General features: G+C 33.5%; 5 protein-coding genes across 8 annotated transcripts; 3 read left to right on the forward strand and 2 right to left on the reverse strand.

Moving 5' to 3' along the window:
* The first annotated feature begins 512 nt into the window (after positions 1-512).
* Positions 513-1,576, forward strand: LOC114398032 (cyclin-P3-1). The gene is made up of 2 exons (XM_028360142.1): positions 513-963; positions 1,166-1,576. The coding sequence occupies exons 1-2, from the start codon at positions 581-583 to the stop codon at positions 1,311-1,313; spliced, it is 531 nt and encodes a 176-aa protein (XP_028215943.1). The 5' UTR covers positions 513-580; the 3' UTR covers positions 1,314-1,576.
* A 1,288-nt stretch (positions 1,577-2,864) lies between these two features.
* LOC114398140 (RRP15-like protein) lies at positions 2,865-6,344 on the forward strand. Of its 3 annotated transcripts, none has more exons than XM_028360297.1 (9): positions 2,865-2,990; positions 3,508-4,030; positions 4,114-4,215; positions 4,337-4,418; positions 4,544-4,563; positions 4,680-4,740; positions 5,303-5,382; positions 5,849-5,956; positions 6,031-6,344. In XM_028360297.1, exons 2-9 carry the CDS (start codon positions 3,542-3,544, stop codon positions 6,091-6,093), a joined length of 1,005 nt encoding a protein of 334 aa, XP_028216098.1. In that variant the 5' UTR covers positions 2,865-2,990; positions 3,508-3,541; the 3' UTR covers positions 6,094-6,344. The 3 variants fall into 3 exon arrangements, with proteins under 3 accessions (XP_028216098.1, XP_028216097.1, XP_028216099.1); XM_028360296.1 differs by having other exon boundaries at positions 2,868-3,067; XM_028360298.1 differs by having other exon boundaries at positions 2,868-3,007.
* Positions 6,345-7,049: 705 nt separating this feature from the next.
* On the forward strand, positions 7,050-10,782 carry LOC114400884 (protein YIPF1 homolog). The gene is made up of 6 exons (XM_028363544.1): positions 7,050-7,205; positions 7,292-7,331; positions 7,419-7,499; positions 9,376-9,562; positions 9,937-10,204; positions 10,311-10,782. The coding sequence occupies exons 1-6, from the start codon at positions 7,149-7,151 to the stop codon at positions 10,515-10,517; spliced, it is 840 nt and encodes a 279-aa protein (XP_028219345.1). The 5' UTR covers positions 7,050-7,148; the 3' UTR covers positions 10,518-10,782.
* Positions 10,783-15,333: 4,551 nt separating this feature from the next.
* On the reverse strand, positions 15,334-17,178 carry LOC114399533 (uncharacterized GPI-anchored protein At3g06035-like). Its single transcript, XM_028361731.1, has 2 exons — positions 17,025-17,178; positions 15,334-16,011 (listed from the first exon to the last, which is right to left on the reverse strand). The coding sequence occupies exons 1-2, from the start codon at positions 17,107-17,109 to the stop codon at positions 15,494-15,496; spliced, it is 603 nt and encodes a 200-aa protein (XP_028217532.1). The 5' UTR covers positions 17,110-17,178; the 3' UTR covers positions 15,334-15,493.
* Positions 17,179-19,198: 2,020 nt separating this feature from the next.
* On the reverse strand, positions 19,199-22,292 carry LOC114399166 (mevalonate kinase-like). Of its 2 annotated transcripts, none has more exons than XM_028361291.1 (5): positions 22,039-22,292; positions 21,734-21,965; positions 21,383-21,636; positions 20,500-20,913; positions 19,199-19,481 (listed from the first exon to the last, which is right to left on the reverse strand). In XM_028361291.1, exons 1-5 carry the CDS (start codon positions 22,169-22,171, stop codon positions 19,363-19,365), a joined length of 1,152 nt encoding a protein of 383 aa, XP_028217092.1. In that variant the 5' UTR covers positions 22,172-22,292; the 3' UTR covers positions 19,199-19,362. The 2 variants fall into 2 exon arrangements, with proteins under 2 accessions (XP_028217092.1, XP_028217093.1); XM_028361292.1 differs by having other exon boundaries at positions 21,734-21,939; positions 22,039-22,291.
* Between the last annotated feature and the right edge of the window lie 2 nt (positions 22,293-22,294).

Here is a 22,294-nt window from a genome sequence, read left to right on the forward strand (position 1 = left end):
CTTAACAATCAAATGAAACTTTCACATATTGATCATAGCGTGCGACATGTTAAAAGAAATTGAATTCCTAACAACCATTCTCCTATCAATTACCTCAATGTTTCAGTGTTTCCCTCCATTCCCGCAGTTCCTAATCTCTCCTGGGGTTGAGACTCGTGGTCGTGGCACCAGACATTATCGTCACAAGCATCTTAGTTGGTTTATTCTCCTCGGGAGGCACAATTCCCACTTGGAATTTATTGTGCTTGAAGAAAATGAAAGCTTTACTAATTAAGTATCGAACAACAGTGTTGTGCCCAAATTGGCCCAACCAGATGGAATTGCTTCCTTTTTTCATCAAAACATATATGCACAATATTCTTTTGGGTGTCCTATCTCCGACCCAAAGGAAGGAATACACTTTTTCCTTAATATTCTGCGAGAAAGAAACAAAAGCAAAACACCTCGAATGTTCTCTACCATTCTAGAACAAACCTCATCAATATACTAATTAAATTGCTAATACTATGATTAAAGCATGCACAATTATGGTGTAGCACTTAAATAGAGACGATCGACAACAACAACATCATCCAAAGGCATGGCTATCAAATCAGAGACCTATAAATCATTAGAATTGGGTGCACCATCTAAGAGTCATGCCTCAGGGACTCCACTAGTTCTGCTCAACTTGTCTTCCAATTGGGAGAGATCCATTTTGAAGAATGAGAAATTGTTGCTCACAACCAGAAAGAAGAATGATCCCGTTACCATCTTTCATGGGTCCAAAGCACCTAACTTGAGCGTTACACATTACATGGAGCGCATTCTAAAGTACTCTCACTGCAGCCCTTCATGTTTTGTGATTGCTCAAATATACATGGACAGGTTCTTTCAGAAAAAAGGTGGATATCTTACTTCCTTCAATGCACATCGCCTCCTCATCACAAGCGTTATGGTAGCTGTCAAATTTCTTGATGATAAGTAAGTACTTATTGGCAAAAATGACACTATTAACTAGCATTATGCTTGTGACATGAATTGAATATAATTATAAGAATCCACTATCTTCCAATCATTAGTTACTATATATTTAATTACAAAATATTAAATTTTGTAATAACTATTTTAAAATGTTTTTTAATTTATTGAATGTAGCAAAGTTAAATTCTTGCAAATTTTACAGGTACTATAGCAATGCCTACTATGCTAAAGTGGGAGGGGTTAGCACAGAGGAGATGAATAGGATGGAATTGGAGTTTTTGTTTAATTTGGAATTTAGACTCTTCGTGACAACAGAGCTGTTCCTCAAATATTGTGAGAAGCTTGGATAGGGCGGTTGAGTTTTCGGAGAATATTAGATTCGTTGCTCTCATTAGTCTTCAAGCAAAGTGAAAAATGACCAAGAGAGATGATAAATCAATGAACGAAGCGAGGTTGAGAGGTGTGAAATATGCTTAAAGATGGTGATAGAACTTGAAAGACTTTAGTTTTGATGTTGACTTCAGACTTGTTCGGATGGGTTGTGTTTTCTTGTTTTTGTGTTTATGACATGAAACATTTATGATGAAATTGAAGTCATGATTACTCATGCACATAATATTGAATTGAAGAGTATCGATTAATTAAAATAATGAATGCAAAAAGCTTAATGCTGGAAATTAGAAATCCAATTGCTTTAAGGGTATATTTGGAAAAGATAAAATAGATGAAAATAGAAAAGGTGACTGAAAAAATAAAATATAAATAAAAATAGTTTGATTACAGAGAAATAAAAAAAATATACAAATATAAATGAAAATATGTAAAAAAAATAAAGTAAAAAAAGTACCGATAAAATCCTCTCACTTATTAATTTCATTTTCCTATTTCTATTTCTATCATAACATACAAATATCCATCTAAACTATTTTCACTCTCTCTCGGAGTCTCGCTCAAGCAAACACACCCTAAAATAATTCAAGAATCTCAATAATAAAACTTAAGTTGGTTTGACCAAAAATTTATGAATTATTATAAATCTTTAATATTTGAATTCGATTAATAAAAAAAATAAGTCATTAAAACTCAGCACACAATTAACCACCATTCAATTACTTCAACAAAACTAATCAACGCACCATATTTTGTCTTTAAATTATCAATTCTACCCTTATTTTGGGCAATAAAATGTTTTCATTTCTGCTAGGGCACTGGTTACGTGGTTTTTTTTACAGGTATTTAAAAAATATTTAATGTAATATTGGAAAAAAAAATGTCCAAGGGATGTTTTTTGGCCACGCGGGAGGCACCAACTTTAAAACAAACTCTTGGTGATGTTTTTGTAACCTAGTGGGAGATGCCAACTTCATCAGTGCCTGACTTTGTCTGAGCCAAGTACTCATTTGACTAACAGGTATGCTCCTTAGGAGTTGCTAAACAACTTGATATGTGCCTCCAAAATTTCCTCAAACATATTATATATGTGAAATATCTAACAATCTCACCCATAATTAATATATGTCGAAGAAACTATTTCACAAATATCTTTTTCAAAATTTTCTTATATATATATATAATATAATTGATGCTATATATGATTTAGATTGTGGCAAAAATTTATTTTTCTTTAGAAGGATTTTTTTTTTTGTTTGTCAAAACTGAATATAAAGTATAAAGTATTTAAAGTTGTGTTTGAATTCAACATTTTATCCTTTGTCTTACTTTGAAAATATAATCTATATAACAGTTTCGTTGTCAATTTGATAAGAATCTTATACGTGAATATCTAATTTTATTTAAAAAAAATCGTTTTTATCATCAAAAAGAAAAAAGAAAATCTTTAAAAATGATAATTATTTTACATTTATTTAGTTTCGGCCCAACTCAATTCTTAAATTCGAGAGCACCCAAATATGAACTAGGATCCACCACACTACCCGATCCATAACACATCGACCCGTGCATGGTCTCAGTAATCAAACCCTTACCGCGTTCCCCACTCTGCCATCGCAAACCCTTCCCCTCACAGAGTTCGTCAATTCTTTCGGTGCCTTATTTGTTCTTTGTTGCTGTTATTGTGTTGTACAAGTACAAGTTCAATTTCAATGTATTCTCTATGTTCCTTGAATACTCTTTGCTAGCATTTGGAGGTCTCGTTTTTCCATGATAAACTGCAAACCCATTTATGTTGAATTTTAGGTTTATCATTAGTGTTTGCTTGGTTGTGAATGATTTATGTGAGTTCTCTTTTGGTTCTGCTTGTGAGGTCTTAATTTGAAATTTGAACCAAGTTATGGCATCTTCCCACTGTGTTGAGCGTGACTTGATATTTGAACTGAGCTATTTTTCTCTTAAAGTCATTGATGCAATGAAATTGATTTGAGTGGCTAGCTATTAGCTGGTTTGGGAATGACATTTTGTTTCCACTCTTTTAATGACTAATGTCACATTCCTTGCGTAGTACCTGTGCTGCACCCTTTATTTTTGGGTAGATGCTGAATGCTGCAGTTTGTTAATATTACCTGTTTTTACTCATGACATATTCAGGTTGAAGTTTATTAGTTGAATAATAGAACAGTCCATGGCTGAAGAAATGACAATGGTAGAACCTGGAAGAGGTAAGAGGAAATTTTTTAAAAAGCAAGGCCATAAAAAGTCAAGTAATAAAGCAAAAGTGATGCCACCACAACATGGACAGAAGAAAGTTAAAATAGACAAAAAAATGAAGAAACTTTTCCGCAAGCGTGCACGAGAGTATAATTCTGATGATGAAGATGAGGAGGCCACTGTACCTGCTACCTCAGAGCCTAAAGGTCTGGCATCTATCACCAATAAAAGAAATGACGAGGATGACACAGAAAGTGAGGATGGGTCTGAGGATGAAGGAGCTGCAGGACCACAAAAAACATGGAATAAGAATGCTACTGATATGAATAACCACAGCTCTGATGATGAAGGAGAAGATGATAATGAAATTCAGCCAGGAATTACAAAATTCACTGAAGGATGTAGAGCATTCAAGATGGCCTTTAAGAATATTATGCAGAAGAGTGTTCCTGATGACATGTTGGTAAGTTAGGTGATCATACAACAAGATTATGTTTATACGGAACATTGGGAAACTGGTTTTTTTAAGACTTGGATAATTTGTAGGGTCCAATACTGTCAGGGCAAAGGAAACTTGTTGTAGACAAACTTGCAGAAGAGGAAGCAGAAAGCAAGGTCAAGGGAGAGGCCAAAAAAGAAAAGAAGATGGTAATTTTAAATTTCTAGTTGGCTGATTTTAATTTTATCCAATGTAGTACTGTCAATTTATTTGTATTCTAAGTTATTGTCACCCTAAAGTCTTGTATAGTAATCTTATTGCTTGTTACAGTTGGCAGAAAAGGGGCATGTCAAACCTGCTACATACTTGGATTCACATGAAAAGTTTTTAATAAGTGTTGCTACAAAAGGAGGTAAATGAGTTGGATTTTCTTTTAAAGAAAAATCTATGGCCTTTTATTCTTTTTGATGACTCGCATTTTCCGTTTACTGATTTGGACTATTGTTGTGACCATGGATCAAATTGGACTACTTTCAGTGGTCAAGCTGTTCAATGCTGTAAGTTTTCACTTACATTTAACCAAATTTGGTTTTCTTCCTATATTTTCTACCCTTATTGTTTCTTTGTATCTCTATCATTATTGAACGAGAGATTTTGTTCACACCTGTTACAGGTAAATAAGGCACAAACTGCTCAGAAAGGACTGAACCCCTCAAGGACTAAGGATGCAAAAGGTTAGTTGTTTAATGCTGTATTTCCTAGAAAATATTCAGAATAGTTTTTTTTTATTATTGTTACTAGAGGGAAAAAATATATTTTTAAATAAAGAAGGAAAAAAAAGTTGGGAGGTTAAATTTAAAAAGTAAACATGATTGGAAAGAAAGAAACTAACAATATAAGAGTAGTGGTAGTTACTGTAGTTTAAAAGAGAATAGTGGAAGTTTAAGAAGAGGGGTGCAGGGATAAAATTGTCTAATGAAGCATGTACCCCAAAGTTAGTATTCCCTTTATTAGTATATAGATAGATAGATATAGATTATGAGGAGGAATCAAGTTATTCCAAGAGTAACTCTAGAAAACATACTTCACACTCTTTTGAAGTTACTCTTGGAGTAATTTGATTCCTCCTCTATCATTGTTATTGTTTGTAGTTTGTACTACAATACATATATTATTGACTCGCTGTTCACTTTATTGTTTTGTTCATTCCTATCTGTTCTATTTTCTTGATCGTAACATATTCAATCTTGGTAGTGTGTGCATAATTCTAATTATCAAATATGTGTATGCTGCCAGAGATACGAAAACGAACCAAACAGGCCTTCTTTTCAGAGTTAGGGAAACCATCATTGCCTGCAATTGGCACCACTACAAAGGTGATTTGCAACTGCTCATTCTCTTTTGGTGTCAGTATTTGGCTGGGTCGTAGCTAACAACTGAATAATTTCAAGCAGTTATTTAAAAATGGTCATACTAGTTTGATCTTCAGTTTGACCAGTTCACCCTTTCATATTTTATTATTGCTAGCTGCAAAATCCTGAATTTGGAAAAATTCTAGTCATACTGTTGTTGGAGTGGATTTAACCAGTAATGTTAAATATACTATTATTTGGCTTTCCATTTTGAACTTTTATATTTTATCTGGTCTCTTAAAATTGTCAAACTGGTTGAATTTGGTTTGATGTTTTTGAAACAGTGCCTTCACGTTTTTTATTAGAAGAACTTATATATATTTTAGATCCATAATACCTTGTTTCTCAATAAATTATAACAAATGTATCTTAATGAGGTAGCTTCCATTTGTGTTTAAATTATCAAAAGGTTTGGGTTTTATATAAGCAGGCCAAGGAAAGCACTGACAGGGTAGAAGATGAACAACCTGCTTGGGCTCCATTACGAGATAATTATATGCTGACAAGTTCAAGGCTAAAGGATTGGGACAAAATGCCTGTAAGTATCCTTTGAAGTTGTATTACTTTTATGCTACACATGTACCTTGCACTCATCATTTTTCATTCCTACAGGATAAAAATGTATCAGATGACATGGGAAAAACTTCTGAAGATAGTAGTTCAGATGAAGATTAGTATTTTAGAACTCGAGCAAGCAGAATTGAGATATTCATGGTGGGACAATCTGTCAGTTTTTGAATATTGGTACTGTTCTAGTTGTTACTGGCATAGGAATATCTTATCCATACATTTTGTTGCCATTGGTGTACCAATACGAGCAATGAATCACCTCCAGTAAAATTCCTCCTCATTCTGTTACTCTACACCATTCTCCTCATTGTTTCCAAATGATCCAATTGATTAATGAATATTATTAAATTTAACTAGTTTTTAACTTAGACTCAACATTGCAATTCACAACTCTTTTTTATTTTAGAAATGATACTTGTACAACAACGCATATAAAGAGAAAAAATTGAATTAAAAGTGTAATAAATGATAAGATTAAAAAGAAAGATATGCATAAAATATGTTGTATAAATTATTATGCAACTTATTATATATATATATATATATATATATATATATATATATATATATATCATATATATTTTATATATAATTGAAGTGATGGTTAAAAGCACCGACAATGTCTAAATTAATTAAAGTCAACATTTCATATATAGGTTTATTATTTTAGTTATAACTAAAATAATTAATTTAAACATTGTGGCCATTTTTAATGGCCAATGTGTTAAAATTAGTTAGTTTGGAATGCAAACGTTAACATGGTTAGTTTTTTAAAAAAATCACTTTTAAATATTCAATAAAAAAGATTATGACAGAAAAAATTATCACTTTATTTAAATTAATTTTTTAAAATTGAAAACACTAATAACGTGTTGGTGTTAATCTGAAGGAGGAAATATCTTGGCTAGCATAGGATAAAACAGAAATTTTAAATCATAAAAGAACAAAGGATTATTGAAAACACAATGGATGAAAGTGATATTTTAGTCATAAAATGAATTGAATTGCGATCGTTAAACATGGAAACCACTTTATAATTGGATGGAAATTATCCTTAGCAGATAATTTTTTAATTTTGAATTTGTAAAAAAAGAAAAAAAATGGAAAAGTATAAAAGGTGACAGACGCAGAAGAGAGATCTGGGAGAAGCAGAAGTGAAGATGATGTCCGGAAAATATACGTCGATTGACGCGCAGCAGCTTCAGGGATCTGTTCCTGTGAGTCTTCAGAATCCAAATCTATTATTGTTCCTTACTCTTCTTTTCTCTTCCACATTTCGCTCACTCTCCTTCCTTCTTTTCAGGCCGTTCCAGATTCACGACCCGCCACCGTCAATTTCGCAGGTTTTATTCCCCCTTTTTTCTCCTTCAACGACCCTCACTTTCATTTAGTAATGCCCGATCTAATAATAGATTTTGTTTTCTTTTTAGATTCAAATCTTCAGACATTTCCTCCATCTGGTCCTCTGGGCAAGATTACTGCTGCTTCCGGGCCTCCTCGTGACGCTGATGGTCTGTGAATGTCAATATCTTCTAAGATAGCATAATTTTAAGCTTTTACTGCAATGAATATTCTAGATGCCCAATTGTCTAATATATGCTGTGCCTGAGGACTTTAGATGAATGATTAAGATAACCTAACAAAGTGGTTTACTGATTGTTGTGATGCTTGAAAGGTTTTTAAATCTTGCTGTATTAATATTCCCCTGATCTAGCTTTGAATTTCATTAACTTGTTTATCCTTATAATTTTTATCGTATTTATCTGATTCTGATATGTGTCTTGGGGGGTGGGGGTGGGGGGTTTTGATTTCCCTTCCCCTATTCAGAACTTAAAAACCATACTTGGATTTGGATGTAGTCCCATGCCACAGTTGTCAAAATCACTATTCAGATTGTGAAATCGCACAATCCCACATGCTAAGCAGCCTCCTCCGTGCTGAATCGTTGCCTGGATTGTTCCAGAGTGTTATCGTGATCTTCCACTTGAAATCTTGGGAGCATCGATCCCCAATGAGTCAAGCCGGTTTTGTAAAAACACTTAATTCCAGTTGTGTTTCACATCCATTCCCTTTCACGATCTGCTCTTCTTGTTCGCAGGCTTCTTCTCCTTCATTTGCAACTGCTGGACCTCTGTCCTACACCACCACTGCTGCCCAGGGATGCCACCGATTGCGCCTCTGTTTGCAAACTCTGTTTTGCGAACTAAAGTAATGTGAAATGTGATTGAACCAATCACCCGGGCTTCTTCTCTGATTTGCAACCTAAACCTTTTCTGTTCATGTTAGGGTGTCTCTTTTCTGATTCAGCAAGATTTTTATTGAATGGGCCTAACGCTGCCTAAGTGTATTTTTTAGTGACCAATGGGGCCTTAGTGTATAATATATAATTATAACTATAACTATTTAGAGAATGAGACTATAACTTTTAAAATGATTATAATGTATAATGATTCTCTTTTGAATGGGCCTAAGTGTTTCTCTTTTCTCTTAATTATTAACAATCATAATAATATATTATAATTATTCTGTTAATTATAATATATTATTATGGTTACGAATTTTCAATATAAGTTTGTTTAATGTTGTAATTTAGAAGTCATTTTCTTTATCTATGTTAGTTTTTTATGTGTATATATTATATTATTTATATAGTATAATTTTGTGTTTTAGGTAAGAATATAGGATTTACGTTCCTAGTTACAATCCCAAGTTACAAGTTTTCATCCCCTCCCAATCCCAAGTAGAATCTCTAGTTTAGCAACCTTGCTCCATGCTTCTCTTTTCTGTGCGACCAACACCCTCCCACCTTCAGTCCAGTGGTATTTCTGGCAGACACCCGCCCCTGTTCTTTCTCTGTTCTGAACTCTGATGCACACGCTCAACCTCCTCTGTTCTTTTCTCCATGCAACAGCCATGATATTGGCTCAAGGATTGCCTCAGAGTGCTGCTTCCTCAACCTCCCATTGTGCTCTGCTGAAAAGCCTATGGGTGAAAACGTTGACATTGCATGGCAATAGAATAGCTTTAAAAATATCAATGATAATTTAGTGTGACGTATGGATTTTTAGATTTATTTTTTCTTTCTAGTTTGAATTCTGTTCCATCTTTATTGTCTCTTAACCGAATTCAATTTTGTTCTATTTTCTTGTTATTTGCTATTTGTATCTTTCATTTAAGGCCTATGATCTTTTTTCCCCTCATGTTTCTTTTGATTTGAATTTTGCACTTATTTCTTTTATTCTAGGGGATGATTGATGCTTATTTCTTATGACATTGCCTTCTGTTGTCCTTCTGGCAATTTTATGGCTAGAGTTATTATGTTTAACTATTTTTCTTGGATATCTGTTTTACATGTTTGTGTTGAATTGTCTCGTTCATTTTATGCAGATTCATTTTCAAAACCTGTATCTGGTTCTGATGAACCCCAGCAGGGTGGTTGGTTTCAGACTTTTACAATTGCTGCTTACAAACCATACTTTGATGTTGACACTTCAGATGTTCTGGAGAGGATTATCGACTCACTATTTCCATTTAGAGGATCTTTCAATGAAAAAACTGCTACCAACCCTGATTTGTGAGTAACTTTGTCTTTTGCTCATTTCATTGACTGAGGATACTACCAACATTTGGTTCTGATTTCTTACATTTTCAAATTATGAAATGCATGTTTATAATTTTTATGAAGAAAAGGTGTATTTAAATTGCTGTGACCAGTTTTAATATGTCAATATCTTCTAAACTAAAGTCATGTATTTAGTTATCTGTTTGTTTTGTTTCATTTCTTATGTAAGTTTATGGAAATATCTTCTGTTACTAGTTAAATACTAGTGTCTGGATAAGATGATGCTCACCATTATTTATTCTTGGAGAACAAATACTTTTATAATTTTTCCATAAAAAGGAGTGAATTTTATGCATGTAATTTTGAGTTCATATAAATATATGTAGGTATGGTCCATTCTGGATTTGCACTACCTTAATATTTGTTGCGGCATCTATTGGCACCTTTGTGACATATGTAGCACACAAGCTGAAGAGCAAGGAATGGGATTATGACATTAATCTGGTGACTTGGTCTGCTGGTTTGTTTTATGGATATGTTACCATTGTTCCCCTTTGCCTGTATGTAATCCTCAAATACTTCTCTGCACCGGCTGGCCTTGTGCAACTATTCTGTCTGTATGGGTATTCCCTGTTTGTCTTTATTCCGGCCCTGGTAAGTTAATGGTCTTCATCGTACTACCTTTTATTTTAAGGAAGTATGAAATTTGACATTTGCTTTGTATTGTATTCTCAAAAGTCAAACCCTTTATTTGATGCAGTGTATGTCCGTTGTGCCACTGGATATATTTAGATGGGTGGTTGCAGGTGTGGCAGGGTTCATGTCAGCAACATTTGTGGCACTGAACCTCCGGGCACATATCAAATCAGCAGGTGAAAGGTGGTTCTTGATTGTTGCTGGCATTTTTCTGTTGCAGCTGGCTCTAGCTGTTGTACTAAAGATTTACCTCTTCACAGTATCAGTTTAAGAGGAAACTGGACAGTATGAATGAAATATATACAGAACGAAAGTATAGCTTTTTGGCATTGTAGATTTTCATGGATACAATTTGTAGCTGAAGCATGATTCACAGATTTGACCATCGTATATTCATTCTTTTGTTGCAATATAGAGGTGAATAACTTGTGATCATCATAAAAGCACTTGTCTTCGATGTTGTTAATGCAAGTTATAATGCAGGCTTCCGTGATTCTTTTGTTACATTTGTAAATTAAAGCTTTTATGATTAATTATTGGGGCTGAGTTTTGAATGTGTTTTTACTACTCGAAGTTCGGACTCCCTGTATGGCCATTGCTAACGTTGAATTGCATGTTTGGGTACTGCAAATACATGTTCGTTTTAGATAAGGAATTACGTGAGAACTGTGTTGCTCACGCTAGAATGAATGAAGTTGGGTTTCAAGGAGCTAATGTACTACTTTTAGGACGGATTGGGTTAAGTTGGGCTGAGCTGAATACGAACATAACTGTGAAAAATAATAGGGGAACTGCTTGGGGCACCCAGCATTTTTGCTGGTACATCCAATAGGGGAACTGCTTGGGGCACCCAGCATTTTTGCTGGTACATCCAGTAGTTTTCCAAAATACCGAAAATGTTCTTATGGGTATTTTTGGTTACAAATAGCATGTTAGTTTTTTTTTGTAGCATCTTTTTTTTCCCGTAAAATCACACTCCCTCAGTGTAACTTGTTTCCGTTAGCGTCCTTTTATGAGTGTTTGTTGTCGTGACGTTCGTTGTTTATAGATATACGATGAAGTTCAATGGTTTTTCGTCGTCGAAGAAAAAATGTGTATTAAAAAAATTCAAAACATACGGATTGACAATCCGTATGTTTTGAATTTTTTTTTAATTATAATTTTTATACATTATTTTATTTACAAAATTTGATAAATAAAAAAATTTGATATTTAACTGGATGTTGTATTTAGATGTTTATTATAATAATTAATAATTAAATAAATTTGATATTTAATTGAATGATGTATTTGAATGTTTATTATTATGATTGAAAATTAAATAAATATGATATTTAATTGAATGATGTATTTAGATGTTTATTACAACAATTGATAATTAAATAAATTTAGTATTTTTTTACATATGTAAATTTGTATTAAATCTATGATTTTTATTTACAATTTATATATGTAAACAAATTAATTATTAGATAAAAATTTATTATCATAAAATTTATTATGTAAATTGGTCTATTAGCTCAGTTGATTAGAGCGTTGTGATAATAATGTGAAAGTCAAAGGTTTGATTTCTACTTGGACCAATTTGATTCCTGTTTGGACCATTAATTTCAAAATTATATTTTTGAAAAAAAAAATCCTATGAGCCCCTTACGGATTAACAATCCGTAAGCCCAATACAGGATGTTAAAGCCTCATCCGTATTGGACTTACAAAAGGGCAAAACCGACATTTTGCATGTTATGCTGGTATACCGATAAAAATGTTGGGTGCCCTTAGCATTTCTCAAATAATAGTTGTAGATTGTGACCTCAACCAAAATGTAATTGAACGAGGCTTCTCCCGTTTGATGTGGAAATGCATTTGTTGAAAAATATTAATTTGTTAGAAATAAGTTCTATAAATAGAGTCCTTACACATTACTATTGTATATTTTATTCAATCAATTACACTTGCATTTTTTTCTCAAAGTTCTGATAGTAATGCCTTCACTGCATATTTGCAAATAACCATTCAGTTTTTGGATTTTTGAATAATCCACCGACATTAGTGCAAAAAGTTTAAAATGAAAGTTGATTAAATTTGAACTATGTAATTATGCTTGACAAATTGTCAACTTTACAACTGCTTGGACAAGATGTGGCCCTGAAGAAAATCAAACCGGAATCTACCAACACACGAGTGTAAATGACTTAACATGAAAGTAGATTAAATTAACACTATAATTATGCTTGGCTCATTGTCAACTTTGGCACTGCTTGGCATGATTTCGCGCTGAAAATAGTCTAAATACAGGGAATAAGATATTAGGCAGAAAATAGACAACGGAAATGCTCCGCGTCAATACGAACCACGCGATGACTTTTTTTGTTTGCGTCAATAATTTTCTGAGGCAATAATCATAGTTAAAAATGCAAAATTTGACCTCAATAGCACACCATAACCTTGCCAACAGAATTTGACCCCAATACTATAGCACTAAGGCGACCATTAGGTTTTACCCCAATAGCAATTGGTAATAAAAGTCAACACGATATCATACAAGTCTTTGCTTAGTGTTTACACCAAACTTTTGGTAATTACTATGACCTAATTTTATTTTCGGCCGGTGCCAACTAAAGTTAGAGACGAGAAACAGTGCTTTTCCCTTGAGAACTTTGATGACTAATAGAAAACGACCAAAACACACAGGTTTTGAAGTGATAAATTAATTGGAATGAAGCTCGTGTGCACAACTTACAAGTCACTTGATCAACTTAAAAAATGACAAATTTTTGACACAACTACAAGTGCTAAGGTTGAAAAAGACGAATCCCAAAAGTTTAAAGAAAAGAGGTTACAGAATATAAAAGCTGCCACAAACGAGTCCAAAGAAAAAAAAAAAACATTATTCAATACATTACTCTAGAAACATTAAGCCAAAGAAGACACGATCTAAAGGATGCCTTTTACAGTTTACTGAAATCCCTTATACCTTAACTGGCAAATAACTCAGTTTTATGAGACATTTGTAGTGTGAAATATATGAAGACAACCATAGGAAAAAGAAACAAGAAGTCACTCTAATCCTAGAAAAAAGCATATTGACCGGCCATGAAGACATTGATGAAGCACATTTTGGACTTTAAAGGTGAATAAATGACAAAATAAAATAAACTAATCGAAGAGTCAAGTCCTGATCCTTAAATTGGGGTTGTATGATTGACAAAGGTTAGAGTGATTTTGGAAGTATAAGGGGTTCATTAATTGACTTGAAACGAATATCCTTGGCCATAAATGTTTGATAATTGATAAAGGAATGGTTGGTTGGTATCCATTCCAGTAGACAACAGTGTACATATTTCACCATCAATGCACAAACTCTCCAAGTTCTGATTTCTGAAACGTCCTTATATTATATGTCGGGTCAGGTTTAATTGCATGGACACTGCACTATGTAGTACAACACATCAAAAGATGGTCAAAAATTATTATTAATATGACTTGATCGATAGTGGAACTAATATTACTAATTAACTGAAACACGAGCTTGACCATTTGTTCCCTACAGTTCCCTGGTCCCTTTCTTTACTATTGAATAATGCTATGTTTTACACATGGGGGGTAATAACTATATCTCGATTTCAAACTCTGCATACTAAATGAGTCACAAGCCATAACGCATAAGCCATATCTCCTTTTCCCTTCTCTTTGATTATCTTTCTTTTAAATTCCTGTTTGGTTCAAATATAGAAACCAGAAGAGGATTAGTAATAATCATTGACAATTGTAGTGAAGTGATGTCAATTTCAAGGTCTCAAGTGGGGTGTCTATTGCTGATACTACTAAGTATTTCGGTTTTGAACCATCAAGTATTGGGTGCTCGGTATGTAAAAGAAGAAGTGGAACATTTGCTCAACAAGTCTGCAGTATGGAGGAAAAGCTTTACCAATGAAACAAAGGGAGACTTTTATGGTACGGTTAATAGAGTAGTGCCTTCCTCTCCTGACCCCTTGCACAACAGGTAGGTGGCTCTTCTAGCCCGTGTAACCTTCTGTCGTTACAAGGATAAATTATTGTATGGTGTGAGATTATATATGTTTTCTGCTAATCAAATTTTTCAATTTACAAAAAAAATAAAAAAAAAAGAGTTAACGACATGTTATATGGAGATTCACGGACACCACATGAGACCACTTACAAGATTAGCTGCTTCTTGTGGGGCGGGTAACAATTTTGTTTTTGACAAATAGGTATTATTGTCTTTTCATATTATTTCAAGTGTTAAAGCATACACATAATCTGTTTGTCATTAGTATTTTTTCAATAATCAATCACTACTAAAGGATTGTATTTGTATCCTTTTATTTATTTTTGTCGAGTGTTAAAGAGGTGTATCCTTTATGCAGCAAAGATATAGTCCTATAGAGAAGGTTGTTCAGGTTATCTGGTCCAGAGGTTGAAGCTTGGGTTATATTTATATTTTGCAGCGTTTAAAAGGTTAATTATGATGATGACTTGCGTGTTTTTCTCGACAAACTACATGGATTGGGTGTTAAGGACTGATCACTAATTAGGCCGTGTAATGCGCAAGAATAAAACTCGTTTGCAGATTGCAATAAAGATCTGGCTTCCCAGCTTTAATTTAAGGGTAATGGACTAAATTTTACTCATATTCAGCTTGGAGAAGGAAATAATGGACTAAATTTTCATCAGAAACACTTTCATGCAGTCAAAATTAAAGGATATACTTTAAATAATAAAAATATAAAAAGAACAAACAAATATATACACTCTTCAGCTCTATTAAAATAAGTATAAAGAAAATTTGTTACTAAAAGTGTGCGAGAATTTATTCCCTTAAATATCAACTAGTGCGACATAATTTTCATTCTTAACCATTCTTTCTAAAACATGCTTCTCACTTATGATGATCTAAGTCAAGTAAGTTTGTAGCTTACTATTTAGATAATTGGACAGCCGGAATGGACTACAGTACCTGTTCTTGTCACATAAGATCTAAGTCATCACGAATTTTTATCTCTTCCTTTTTTATAAAAAAATTCCTTTAACCTGACATTGGCCTAAAATAAGATGTACACTGATCATTTGAGAAATTAGAGAAGAGTGAGATAAATAACAAATTTAATAGCACACAGATTAACTCCTAATTAAGTTCACTTCGCACTACATTTATACAAGAGAAGGAATGAAACGAAAGTGTCCGCACTCCACACAATGAAGCTATTAGAAGAAAGACATAAGCACTCAATCAAGGTAGTTGATGAGCACAAGCAGCAAAACAAAGAGCAAGAACTCCACAGAAGCAGCATTAGCACGAACAGAAGTTGCAGCAGCAGAGAAACTTCCAGTGGTAGTGTTGGTGGTCAGAACAAGAACCATCCAATCATCCTCAGAACCAAGCCCTGCCCCTGTGTACTTGGAATTGTTGAGAAACTGTGCGTAGCTACCAGAATGAGTGTAATTGGAGAGCACAATGGTTGGTTCCAATTTGGAGACACAAACGGGAAGAATGACTCCATCTGTAGTGCTGTTGAAGTTAATGTCACATTTATCTATATGCTTCTGCAAGTTTGGGATTTTGAGGTTCCCACTTCCAGGAACAGATGAAGGGTAGTATTGATTCACGTTTTCACAGGGCATGTTATCTATTTCTTCTGCAACCTCATCAGCCAAACATGTTGCCTTTGAAACTTGGTTCAGGGGTGCCAGGTTCCGTGTCTGCCTGTAGCTGTTGATTCCCTTGAATACACTGTCCTCCTTATCTAATCAAAACAACCCGTGTATATATAAGATCCTTACATTATATAATAAGGGTTAATGATGTTTTTGTTCCATAAATTTGACAATTTTTGGTTTTTTGTTCCATGTCCATGGTTTTTGGTTAGAAAGTGCAGAACAAAAAGTGAAGAGTTTTAAAAGTTAAAAGGCAAAAACCAACAATTAACAATTTTAAAAGAACCAAAAACACCATTAATTTCCTCTATGCTCCTAATTCTCTTAATTATAAGATTATTTACAGAAATTTATTTATCCTTTTTATAAGATTATTTTTTAATTTTTAAATATATTTTTTCTCTGTCCTTACTTAATTATTCTTTCTCCAAATATTCATAATAAATAACTAAGTGGATAGAGAAATAAGAAAAAAAATGTAATTTTGAAATAAGCCCATTTTTATGTGATTAACTAAATTAACTGTTTTTCTTTAAAAAAAAGTGAATTAATTTAAGGAGTCTTATAATTAGTAAGGTGAAAAAGTGAATTAGTTTAAAGAGTGTTATAATTAGTAAGGTGGAAAGAATAATTTAGGAAAACTAGTACGGACCCCAAAGCAAATTAATTGCATTTGTTATACAATGAACCGACAATGTCAATGGACTATATATGTAATATGAGATCCACGGAAGAGTTTCATCAAGCGCAAATCACAAGTTTATAAGTATGAAGGGATTACAACAAAGAAAACATACTATATATATAATGGAAATAGATTGAATGGTCATTGTTCATGCGTGCGTAAATTTGTAGAGTGCATGGGGTCTAGATTGGGTGTAAATTTAAGACCAACATGAACCTAGCCTAGTTGAAATAGATGATATTGCACGAAATATGCATGGAAATCAAATCCCTTAAGCTATGTATTCATGCAGTTTGATTAAATTTTTCACTAATATACTTCAAAAGAGATACAGAATATGGAAAGAAATCAAAGAATTAAACAGATGAGATGAGAGTACATATGTGAGGGAAGGAGATGTGCAGATAGAGAAAGTACCACTACACAGCACTGGATTAGAAAAGACTAGGAAAGCACAGAAGAGTGCAAGAAGGAAGATGCAAAGTTTGAAAACGTCCACCATGGTGAGATTGAATCTCAAAGGAAAACACCCATTGATGAATTAAACTCTGAATTAAGAGATGGAAGAGTAGCAAGAATTGGTGCCTAAAGTAGTAACAGGTTTCAAGTGCTTGATCTTCCACGTGGCGGACATGCAAGGTCACAACTTAATCCGTGATCTGGTTCGCTCTCATTAAACTAATCAACTGCTTATCAGTTAATTAGTTCTGATAATATTAATCAAATGCATACAGCTGTACCGAGCAAAATCCAGAGTCCAAACCACCTATTTCTTTGTTCTTGTTCTTCATACTTAGATCAAACACAAGTTAATGAATTTAATTATAATGTATTATAGTGTAACGATATTTTACTTTTTCATCCAATTATAAGTTGATATATGATAAGATGATTTTTTAAAAATAATTATTTTAAAAGTGATATCCATTAGATAGATTTAAATTAGTTATATGATTATAAAAATTTTATTATTATTATGCAAAATTTAGGTGGATTTAATTTTAAAACTTTTTTATTATTATTATGTAAATACTTATAAATATATTTATATATTATCTATCAATAATTTTTTTTTATATTGATAATGAAAATCAAACACATTTATATATTCTCATCAACTAAATCAATGTTTGTCCACGTAATATTAACTCTAAATTGATTAATTAATTCATATACAATAATATACCAAACTTAATTAATTCCCTTATTTTCAATTTCATCTCTGTGATGGATGGAGCCTTCTACTTTTCTGTATGAATCTTACGGTTTGTGACACGATGACACGTCAATTATAACGAGTTCGATTCAGTTTGTGACTTTGATCCAAAGGAGATTTCTAAAATTCTCTCCGGTGCAAGAAATCGACACAACACGTCAAGACATCCTTCTGCCAATTCTCGCCGGCTGCGTCACCCGCGCTATAATCAATTATTGGAACAACATTATTATCCGTCCGTTTTCCATCTCCATCAACACCACATGTACTCTTATCATGCTATGTTTGTTTGAAGAACAAAAAGTATATATATATATATATATATATATATATATATATATATATATATATATATATATATATATATATATATATATACATATATGAAATTTGTTAACATACATACCATTATTTTTTTATGAGTGTGTTAAACATTCATACTAAAAAATAATGATGTGTAGGTTAGTAAATATTAATAAAATTTTTTGTTAATGTATATATATTTTTTTTTATTATGAGTGTATTAATAAATTATAACTAGAAAATATTTTAAAAATTAAAATATATAAATAATGTAATTTGTGAATGGACTCATATTAAAAACATCAGTATATACGCTAATAAATCTATAGTGAAAGAGAAAGTAAAAAAAAAATCATTTATAACGTAAATATGTTATATAAAAAAATTGATATAGTTGATCCTATTAATCCAAGTCTAGTTTGGTCTTTTAGGTTGCGCCTGGACCCATCTGGACTCCGTTAATAGTAGCAACAATGTACGAGGAAACAATTGTTCGATTTGGTTCAGATGTGCCAACGAAGAGAGCTGGCCAAACTATTGAAGTTGCTCCCTCTTACGTGTTTCTTGCTAGCAACATATGCTCCTCTTACATAACGGGCCAAGTCCTCCACCCCAACGGCAATTTACATACATATACTATATTACACCACAATCACACGTTTGTTCCTTGTTGGGGTTTTCTTTTCATTTTTTTTTTCTTTTCTTTCAGGTGGAATCATTGTAAACACTTGATGAATGATAAATGATACTCGAGATTGGTGTGAATAAATATATATATATATATATATATATATATATATATATATATATATATATATATATATATATATGTGTGTGTGTGTGTGTGTGTGTAATGAAACAATTGAAACCATCACATAAGTTTCAATTGCCACAAATTACAGTGGCTAGAAATTACTTAAGAACCATAATCATTATCTGACTACTATTTGTTCTTGACTATCGTTTCATTAAGCACCTAATACTTGAATTTCTTTATGTTTTGTTTTGGAATTAAAAGTCAGATTCCTTACAATGTGTAAGGCCACTTTATATTCTCCAATTTCTTTCAGGATTGAATAAGAAAATGCTTAAATTGATTCAAAAATAGAAAAGGAAAACTAACAGATTGATACACAAGATGTAAAAAGGGAAGCATATGTTTTTATGCTGATTATTTGAGGATCTGATGCTGCGATTATTGATGTTAGTCCTTGGAAAAATAATAGTAAAAGAAAATCAAGATGACACCCCAAAGTTAATTTCAACACCTCCCCCGCCAATTCCGGCAATGAAACATTGGAACCCGCATGACTCCAGTTCAGCAACTACTTTGTCAACAACGGTGCCTGATAGCACTGATTAAAGCTAGTCAAGGAAGGGATACAAGAAACTGAGATTAAACAGTGTATTAAAGATACTTAAAAGCTATAAAATCATGATGGGAGGAGTAGGGAAAAAGTTTTGGTTTCTATTATTATAAAGACAATAAGTTATCCATCACCAGAAAATTGTCTTTTAATTACATAGAGTATCTAGAGAAAGAAAATTTGTGATATTTGAAGTAGATTGACATTGCGGGGAGCAAAAGTGAGTCAGATTGATAAAACAGAAGAATGCGTAGAGTGTCCTCCAAAAAATAAGTGTCCAAAAAATAGATGAATGCGTAGTGTTCCTATATCTTAACAAACACTTACAAGATATAAAAATAAAACAAATCAAGAAGTTTCCTCGTTTAACTTTCAACTAGCACTTATGCACCTCATGCACTTATTGATAGATTTCTGAATAAATAGTTACGATCCTTAACTTTTTTAGAAGCCTCCCCATTTAACCTCTCCATAAGTTCTCTCATCACCTAATTCAAATTTATGAGCTCCCTCTTTCAATTGAAAAACTCCTATTATAAGCTAAAAGTTAATCCAAATTAGGCCTATTTAGGGTTTTATTTTGCCTTGTGTATAGATACACAAACTGCATGCATATTTAACCAGGTAGCACATAAATATCATAACATCCAGGAAAACCCTTTTAGCAGAAAGTATCATGGTGTTTTTTTTTTTTGGAGGGGAATGAAATTGAGGGCAGGGGAAATAAGGAGGTAAAAACCCCTACCCTAATATTTTTATCTCACCTCAATATTTAGAGGATTTGAAGGAGAGGGAAAATGCTTGAAGTTTGTAAAATGTACTGATTAAGTTATCATTAGTCTGAATACTTAAACTTAATGGTTTTTATTTGTAGATGGTAAGACTATGATAGTATAGAACTTTATTTTCCCTCACCTCCCATGCAAACCAAACAAAAAAGAAGAAAACCAGAGATGTAATGGAACATTAGAAGCACAAGGAAGAGAACAATAAGTGAAGAGGATACATGTTGGAAGCAGTGTCAGAACACAACCCCCACCACCAGCTCCTGTCAATTTGGAGGCTAACTTATACTTCAATGTTGTTTGAAGAACAGTTTGTATTGTAGCATGACTGACCCCCATAGACTGGAGCAGACCTTCATTCATCTCCATTAGTTCTTCTATCTTCTGTTCTTTCTCAGTTACAGAGAGCTCATCTGGTGTAGGTGACTTGAGAATGGAAGTCAATTCATTGCTAAGAGAATCAACAGCACTAAACACAAAAGCCATTATATCTGGATGCCTTAGCATCCTCTCTCCAACACCAGCCACCAATGCTTTTGTGTTCCTCCCTACTTTGGTGTTAGTAATGAGCATTTTAAGTGGCACACTTGACTTCATATGCGTCAAGCTACCCAACTTGAAGCTGATAATGTTACCTGATAACGGTGGTAACTATAGAGTGAGTTGCAGATTCAATGACAGTAACTTACATATGTAAACAAAGTACACGATGATTAAACATTCAAAACAAATCACAATTTTAACATGATATATCTCCCACCAAACACTATTGTATATTTCTCAATTAACTTGCACAAACCAGTAGGTCATGACATTAAATTATTCCTCCAAGGGCCACATTGATTATAATTAATACTGGGTGAGACTATTAACAGACCAAGTAAAAGAGAAATACAGCTTGTTTCGATAGCTTTCCTTAACAACCAATAAAAAAAAAAAATATATCCATCCTCTCCAAACCCTCCTATTACACAAAGAGACAAGAACCCACCAATTATATTCCATTTGAATCTAGCCATATAAAAAGATTAAAATTGTAATCATCAGTAACAAGAAAAAAGCAGAAAGACATGTTCCATATAATATAAAACGGCAGTGGCGTACCGTATGCGCTTACTGTGTTGTCAATCCCAGAGGGCTTTCCATGAATGATCTTCTCTCCTTCAAAAGCCCATTGATTTACCAACTCAAGATCTTTCTCCCCAAATGAGAGCCATCCTTGATGGTTGACATGGAAAGAGACAGAGTCAGTATAAGCCAACAAGGCTGCCGCCAGCGCCACGCAAAACGACGCCGACGAACCCAATCCTGAACCCAGAGGAAGTTCAGAAGTGACAAGCACAGTAGCAGGCTTAAAGCTACACAAAGAGCCAAACAGAATACATGAATAAAACACAGAGAGAGAAAAGGATTTGAATTCTGAAATAGAAGAAAAAATGGATAGAGATTTGGGACCCTTGAATGGAAGAGTACAGCCAGAGAAAGGCGGAAACACCAGAGGCGAGTCCAAAATTGGCCTCTGGAATATTAAGGTCTTGAACGAGTGCGGCAATTGCCTTGGCATTCTCGACAGAGCATGAGGTTGGCGTGGAAGATAGCTGAGGAAAGGATGCTCTTATTCTGGTGATTGGCCACGAGAACTCCAAAGCCGTCTCCTTCAGCTGCAGTTTCAACGAATCTTGGTCGTCTATTACACAAATGAATCCTAATCGAATCAGAATATGAACCTCACGCAATTCATGAAAATGCATTTGGCATACCTGAAGGAGTGGAGAAGCGGAGAGAAACGTAGGTGTATAAGTCAATGGAAGAGGCAACAGCGGTGGATCCATGAACCACAGCATGTTCGCCGCTCAAGATAATTTTCCCCGGAGCTCTGGATTTAACCTCCATTCTATTATCTCAATTCATTGCTTCTTTCTTCTTTCTCCGCACACTTTTCAGCATTCAACCAATTCTTGCCCTCATGGTTGGAGAACTCCAGGGAATGAGGCAATGGGCTCAGTAATCATTTTA

Source organism: Glycine soja, chromosome 19 (assembly GCF_004193775.1).
Source record: "Glycine soja cultivar W05 chromosome 19, ASM419377v2, whole genome shotgun sequence".
Classification (NCBI taxonomy): domain Eukaryota; kingdom Viridiplantae; phylum Streptophyta; class Magnoliopsida; order Fabales; family Fabaceae; genus Glycine; species Glycine soja.

Bases quoted from the DNA above. Each gene is read 5' to 3' on its own strand.
- LOC114398032 (XM_028360142.1), top strand. From the start codon at position 581: ATGGCTATCAAATCAGAGACCTATAAATCATTAGAATTGGGTGCACCA. The intron at 964-1,165 runs GTAAGTACTTAT...CAAATTTTACAG, and splicing joins GTCAAATTTCTTGATGATAA to GTACTATAGCAATGCCTACT.
- LOC114398140 (XM_028360297.1), top strand. From the start codon at position 3,542: ATGGCTGAAGAAATGACAATGGTAGAACCTGGAAGAGGTAAGAGGAAA. The intron at 4,419-4,543 runs GTAAATGAGTTG...GACTACTTTCAG, and splicing joins AAGTGTTGCTACAAAAGGAG to TGGTCAAGCTGTTCAATGCT. The intron at 4,564-4,679 runs GTAAGTTTTCAC...CACCTGTTACAG, and splicing joins TGGTCAAGCTGTTCAATGCT to GTAAATAAGGCACAAACTGC.
- LOC114400884 (XM_028363544.1), top strand. From the start codon at position 7,149: ATGATGTCCGGAAAATATACGTCGATTGACGCGCAGCAGCTTCAGGGA. The intron at 7,206-7,291 runs GTGAGTCTTCAG...CCTTCTTTTCAG, and splicing joins AGCTTCAGGGATCTGTTCCT to GCCGTTCCAGATTCACGACC. The intron at 10,205-10,310 runs GTAAGTTAATGG...TATTTGATGCAG, and splicing joins TTGTCTTTATTCCGGCCCTG to TGTATGTCCGTTGTGCCACT.
- LOC114399533 (XM_028361731.1), bottom strand. From the start codon at position 17,109: ATGGTGGACGTTTTCAAACTTTGCATCTTCCTTCTTGCACTCTTCTGT. The intron at 16,012-17,024 runs GTACTTTCTCTA...TGTTTTGATTAG, and splicing joins TAATCCAGTGCTGTGTAGTG to ATAAGGAGGACAGTGTATTC.
- LOC114399166 (XM_028361291.1), bottom strand. From the start codon at position 22,171: ATGGAGGTTAAATCCAGAGCTCCGGGGAAAATTATCTTGAGCGGCGAA. The intron at 21,966-22,038 runs GTATGCCAAATG...TTTGTGTAATAG, and splicing joins CCGCTTCTCCACTCCTTCAG to ACGACCAAGATTCGTTGAAA. The intron at 19,482-20,499 runs GTATCCTCTTCA...AGCTTTAATCAG, and splicing joins TCTGACACTGCTTCCAACAT to TGCTATCAGGCACCGTTGTT.